The 7,125-nt window shown below is 36.3% G+C and overlaps 1 protein-coding gene across 1 annotated transcript; it reads left to right on the forward strand.

The window, feature by feature from the left end:
- Positions 1-841: 841 nt before the first annotated feature.
- On the forward strand, positions 842-1,792 carry LOC144237775 (olfactory receptor 5W2-like). The gene has a single exon (XM_077771475.1). The coding sequence runs from the start codon at positions 860-862 to the stop codon at positions 1,790-1,792; it is 933 nt and encodes a 310-aa protein (XP_077627601.1). The 5' UTR covers positions 842-859.
- The last annotated feature ends 5,333 nt before the right edge of the window (positions 1,793-7,125 follow it).

Genomic DNA, 7,125 nt, shown 5'->3' on the forward strand with positions numbered 1-7,125 from the left:
CATTTCCTGAAAAAAGTCAACAATGCCTACTTCTGGTCCTAGCAAACATAAAGGCAACTCAGACCAGGATCAGTAATATAATTATTTTCATTATTATTACTGTGTAATATACTCATTGTTTCTAAAAACTAATATAAAAATGTTTAAGCCAATCATGGTTTTTGAAGAATATAATAAATATACTTATTTTTTGTGCGGGTCCGTGGAATATTTTCAAGCATAGAAAATGTTATTCCTGCATATTACAGCCTAACATTGGTGCTTCTTCCATATTAATTTGAAGATGTAATGAGATATCAGTTCATCCAAATATCATCCTTGATGAAAAGAACGTGATACTTGGATGAATTAAAGAGCTTGTTGAAAGTTGCACACCTCATAAGTGACATCTAAGTTTATGAAGTTTATTTATTTATTCACTTAGTTATTTATATATTTATTGAGAGAGAGAGAGAGAGAGAGAGAGAAGGGACGACGAGTAAAAGAGAGAGGAAAAAAGCCCAAGCAAGCTCTGCACTGACAGTGCTCTTCACAATGTGGAGCATGAACTCATGAACCGTGAGAACCTGAGCTGAAATCCAGAGTCAGACCCTTAACCAACTGAGCCACCCAGGCATCCAAATAACAACTAGATTTAGATCAAATTTCTCAACCACCTATTATAGATATTTTTATTATTATCATATAGATAGCAATGCCTCTTTAAAGAAATGACCACATAATTTTATGAGTATAAAGACAATTGAGGAAAAAAAATGTGTTCTGCCTTACAGATATTTTGTGGCTGTCAGAAGAGTTACATGTGTATCTATCACTGTACTGACCATTTTCTCAAAAGTTTAGACAAGAATATAGAAGAATGGATGGAGGAAATTGTTCAACCTTGACTGATTTCACTTTCTTGGGAATTACCAATAACCCTGGGATGAAAGCGACCCTATTTACAACGTTTCTTGTTGTTTATCTCATTAATCTTCTTGCAAATATTGGAATGATCATTTTAATTATAATAGATCCCCAGCTTCACACACCTATGTACTTTTTCCTTAGCCACCTCTCTTTCTGTGACCTCTGTTATTCCACAGCAATTGGGCCCAAAATGTTGGTAGACCTTTTAGCCAAAAACAAATCAATCCCCTTCATTGGCTGTGCTCTGCAATTCTTGACCTTCTGTATGTTTGCTGATTCTGAGTGTCTACTGCTGGCGGTGATGGCCTTTGATCGGTACAAGGCCATTAGCAACCCCTTGCTCTACACAGTCAACATGTCCAGCAGAGTGTGCTCTCTGCTCATGGCTGGGGTTTACGTGCTGGCAATGGCAGATGCTCTGATACACACGACACTAACATTCCGGTTATGTTTTTGTGGATCCAATGAGATTAACCATTTCTTCTGTGATTTACCTCCACTCTACCTCCTTTCCTGCTCAAATACAGAGCTCAATGAGTTTGCATTATTCACATTTTTTGGCTTCATTGAACTGAGTACCGTTTTAGGAGTCCTTGTCTCTTACTGTTATATAATCTTATCAGTCCTGAAGATCCACTCTGCTGATGGGAGGTTCAAAGCTTTCTCCACCTGCACCTCCCACTTAACTGCTGTTGCCATTTTCCAGGGAACCCTGCTCTTTATGTATTTCCGGCCGAGTTCTTCCTACTCTCTTGATCAAGACAAAATGATCTCATTGTTTTACACCCTTGTGATTCCCATGTTAAACCCACTGATTTACAGCCTGCGGAATCAAGATGTGAAAGAGGCCCTGAAAAAACTGAAAATTAAAAGATGGCTTTAAATATATCACACACACACACACACACACACACACACACTTTGTGGTTATTGCTTTTATAAAATTATAGTGCATTACAGAAGAGAAATAAAGTTGTCTCAAAAACTTTAATTGAATAAAGTGAATTTGTTTTGAAGCCCTATCACAACAATATTGCAGCTCCCTAAATATACCACACTTTATTATGCATCTAGATTTTATCTTCCATACTCCTTCTTTGTGGAAAATTTTTCTGACATCTCTCAATTTGCCAGGTTTTTATTTGTTCATTCTTTCATTCATTCGAACATTAATAGATTATACTTAGATTGAGTGTGTGCTTACTCAGCGAACTTGTCTTTAAGTGCTTTGTATTTCATGGCATACCCAGCAGTTTCTATGCTAATGAATCTTATAATCTATTCAAAATAACCAACATTACTTAGTGAAGCACCAAATAATTCATAAGTTTCAAATTCATCATGAAGTAAAAAAAACCAGGGGCCTTTATCCAAAGAAAATGTCTAAATCTAGTGTAAAAGAAAGGCTTCAGTGGCTGGAGATATTGAGTCTCAGATCTCAAAAGATGCAAGTTGAGAGAAATAAAGATAGTAGGCAAAGTATCTGACAATTAGAGAGGTCTTGAGGTGGCCAAGTTGTGACTTTTTAGAAGTAAGGAAGTTGTGGTTGCCAAAATATGGATGGACCTTGAGGGCATTTTGCTAAGTGAAATAAGTCAGAAAGAGAAAGACAAATACTATTTGATCTCACTTGCTCGTGGAATCTAAAAATGCTGAATTCATAAAAGCTGAAAATAGAATGGTGGTTGCAGGGGCTTGGAGGGGGGCAGAATTGGGAGATGGTGGTCAAATAATACAAACTTTATGTTATAAGCTGAATAAGTTTTGGGGGATGTAATGTACAGTTTGGTGACCACAGTTAAGAATACTGTATTACATAATTGAAATTTGCAAAGAATTTGCTCTTAAATGATCTCAACACAATAAAAACTTGGTAACTATGTAAGGTAATGACTGTGTCTATTAATGTTATAGCAATGATGACTTCACCAATTATACATATATCAAAACACACATTGTACACCTTAAAAATGCCCAATGTTATATGTCAATTTGATCCCAAGAAAGCTGGTTGAGGGGGAAGGAAAGGAGTCAAAATGGTTAGGTTATAAAGAGCAGTGGAAAGGGCTTTGGGCATCTTTGTGCTGTAATTATCAAAAATCAGCTCCTCTGTCAAACCTCCAGGGAAATTTTCTTCCTTTCTTTTCCCTTCTAGGTGCTGGATAAATGTCCCTTTTTGTAATGCATAGTAAAACATCTTCCTTAAGCACTGCTTTAATATCATTCTGTTTATTAAATCACTGCTTCTAATATGTGATTCAGAGCATTTTTTGTTGAGAATATAACATTTCATTACTATTATTCAAAGTACCTGCATATTGTCTGGGACATAAAAACAAATAAATGATAAATTAAAAATACAAAATGACAGTTTTGAGTGTTTATTAGAAGTTAGTAACACAGTAATAGAACTTTAAAGTATGTGACCAGAATATATATATATATAATATTATATTGTAATGTATTATTATACTATATATTATAGTATAGTATACTTTTTATTTTCTATAAATTTTAAGAAAGTACATAAAATGGTTGTGGATACCAAGGTAATGGGTCTGTAAATACTTACATATTAGTTACACTACAAATAAGGAGCATTTATGTGTGTATGTTCTTGATACCTATCTATTTCATCTTTCTCTGCTTTAGTTGACTAAAGCAGCTTGTTGAAATAACATGGGAATATCCTTATATTTAAAGAACCATATCAGACCTGAAGACATTCTTAATTATCCATTACAATTGTAGAAGCTGAAAGCCACTGGATTTTTTAGATTTTCTAGTGGCTGTTTTTAAATAGTTTTGTGAGCAAACATTTTAGAGTGGATGAAACAATTCCTCTGCTTTTAAAGAGGGCATTTGTGGGACACTGTGACCTGTCACTGGGTATCATGCTGGAAAGAAAAAATGCGAAGAAATTTATTTTTTTAACAAAAGGTTTCAAAGATCTTCATCTGTACCACATCTTCTCAATGAACACAGGCACTTTTAAAATTAAGAGCAGCAGCATGGAAGAAAGCATTTTTTAAAATATACAAGTCATAGGGTGTCTGGGTGGCTCAGTTGGTTAAGCGTCTGACTTCGGCTGAGGTCATGATCTTGTAGTTTGTGAGTTTAAGCGTGTTGGGCTCTGTGCTGACAGCTCAGAGCATGGAGCCTGTTTCAGATTCTGTGTCTCCCACCTCTCTCTGCCCCTCCCATGCTCATGCTCTGTCTCTCAATAATAAATAAAAACAGTAAGAAAATTTAAATATACAAGCCCAAGAAAAATAGAGAGTGAATGAATTGCTATTTAAAATTAAGGATTTTGGTATGTAATCTGATTGATCAGCCCTGCTCCCTTAGGACAGCCACCATATTTTCCAGCATCTGAAGACTGATTTGATCTACACATTAACTGTTTTTTCAGATCTATGGGTATGAACTAAGAAATCAAGGTTTTTAATCCCAGAAATGGAATTCCAAACATAGAATTGACCGATTCACCTAATTTTGGATTACCTCTCCCTAAATTTGAAGCCAGGTAGATAATACAAAACTCAGAGGGCAAACCACTTGTAAATATGACCCTTTTTAGTGGCCAGTTATGCAAATTCAGAGTTTCATAGACACTTCATAGAGCGGATATCCAACTTTATTTGTATTCAAGAAAATAAAAATGAATACTTAAATGTAGTATATTATGATTCACCTACAGGACTGCAAAATATGTGAACACCAAAATGCCAAGTATTGATGAGGATATGGAACAGTCGTGGCTCTTACATATGGACAGTAGAAAGCAGAATTGGCATTTAACTTTGTAGAACTGTATGCTTATGTCTACTGATGCCAGACATATAAATGCCTATGACCTAACCATTTTATTCCCAGATTTTTATGGAGGTGAAATGAGTGATTATGTCTGCCAAAGACATGTGTGCAACTATGCATCATTGCCTTATTTATCATTAGCATCAAACTGAAAATAACTTGGATTTTTATCAACACAATAGTACAAGAGTTGACAAAGTTTTTCTTAAAGCATTAAATATTGCATAGTTCAGAGGTTGAGGCCATAAATTCCTAGTCAAATTCACTTAGGATTGTCCATGTATTGCCAAAGCAATCCTGGACCATATGTAAATAGAAGGACTGTTCCATGTCCAAAGAAACATGATGTGTGCTGGTTTGCTGACTCCTGCTCTACGTGAGAAACGTTATCTCATAGCATGTTGGCGCATCGGAAAACTTCACAGCAGTCAAGTGAATGCACTACTTCCACATGCAACAACATGGAGAAATTTCACAAACATAATGCTGAGTAAAAGGAGCAAGGTAAAAACACGTGTGAGAGCAGTATATACTTTAAGAACTTACAAACTAGCCTATCTCACCAGACATCACTCTGCAGGGATTCTAGAGATAATTTCTGAAGATTCTAGTAATGTTCTCTTTTGGAGTGAAGGGAATTTTTGTTTATGAAAATATCTGCAGCATAATTTCTCAAAAACTTTCTATAAGTTAATTAGACTCTAAATATAATTTCCAACAACATAGTATATTTTCTACCATATTGTAAGCAACCACAGGGTGTAATTTTTTTAAATCTAACAGTTCCTTGTACACAATACATGTTCATAATATATCTGTAAAACTGATGTCTTGCCCTATGTTACAGAATATCAGTGCACATTCTTCACGTTATTAAAAATTCTGACTTGCCTCAGAACACCACCTTTAATCCACCTACAGGAACTTCTCGTCTTTCCTCCAGCAGCAGGAAAACTCAGTACTTTGGTACCAGCATCATGCCAGGAACCCTTTGTTTGATACTCAGTGTTTCAGGACAGACAACTATTTTTGGAAGGATATGATCTTCTGGCTAGATGGTGGCCTACATAGAACTGCTTGAGTATCACCTCAAGCAGGGTGATCCAGAAACTCCTAATTATACAACAATTTTTCTCACTTGCTTGTAATTGATGTATAGAATTTCTCCTAAAAACATTCTTTTTTCAGTTATTTATAATTCTATTCTTTTTTTTAATTTTTATGCTTTATTTTATATTTGAGAGAGAGAGAGGGAGCTGGGAGGGGCAGAGAGACACACACACACACAGAATCTGAAGCAGGCTCCAGGCTCTGAGCTGTCAGCACAGATCCCCATGCAGGGCTCAAACCCGTGAAATGTGAGATCATGACCTGAGTTCAAGTGGGAGCTTAACTGACTGAGCCACCCAGGTGCCCTGATAACTCCATTTTTAAAATATTGAACTACTTTTTTTTTAAGTTTCTTTATTTATTTTGAGAAGGGGAGGGAAGGGAGGGGCAGAGACAGAAGGAGAGAGAGAATCCCGAGCAGAGTCAACACTGTCAGCACAGAGCCTGACACAGGGCAGGAACTCATGAACTGCGAGATCATGACCTGAGCTGAAATCAGGTGTCCGATGCTTGACCGACTGAGCCACCCAGGTGTCCCATTAGAACTCCATTCTTAATAGAAACTGAGATCCATTAGGGTATCTAAGTTGTAATAATAATGTGACTATACAAGCTCAGGTTAAATCATGGGAAGGAGAGTGAAGGGAAGTTAGTTTACATGGTCTTGAGGAGAAACCATTTTAGAAGCTTAAGTTAGGTCCTGGTTGAACAAAATGGAACCTGTGGGATTTTCACATCCGTCTACACAGGGGAGCACCAGAGGGAAAAATTAATTTGAAAGGAATCAGAAGAAAGGACTGAGGACAATACCATATCCTTCGAATATGTACCAAAGAAGTAAACAATGGCAGAAAATGCCTTGCGTAACAAAAATGCATCAGTTTATTCATTTTAACTGGCGGGCTATTAGTAGCAATTAGTTACATGGTTTGAGCCTTGCCTCAACAATATCTCCCATAGCAATACTTTTGGTATCTTAGTACTGAGACCACCACACAGAGAATGACAAAGGAATATGTGAAAGCATCAAAAACTGCCACTGAGAATCATTTGTCCCAAGTTTAAAAGTATATATGCTGACAAAAACTGAGGACTGATGGATGTGTGGGGGAGGGGGAGATGGGCATGGAGGAGGGCACTTGTGGGGATGAGCACTGGGTGTTATGTGGAAACTAATTTGACAATAAACTTTTTGAAAAAAAATAAAAAATAAATAAAAGTATATTAATTTCATTATGGAGAATCATTGATCCCAAGTTTAAAAGTATACTAATTTCATTATGTGGAGTT

This window comes from Crocuta crocuta, unplaced genomic scaffold, assembly GCF_008692635.1.
Source record: "Crocuta crocuta isolate KB4526 unplaced genomic scaffold, BGI_CrCroc_1.0 scaffold1047, whole genome shotgun sequence".
Lineage (NCBI taxonomy): Eukaryota > Metazoa > Chordata > Mammalia > Carnivora > Hyaenidae > Crocuta > Crocuta crocuta.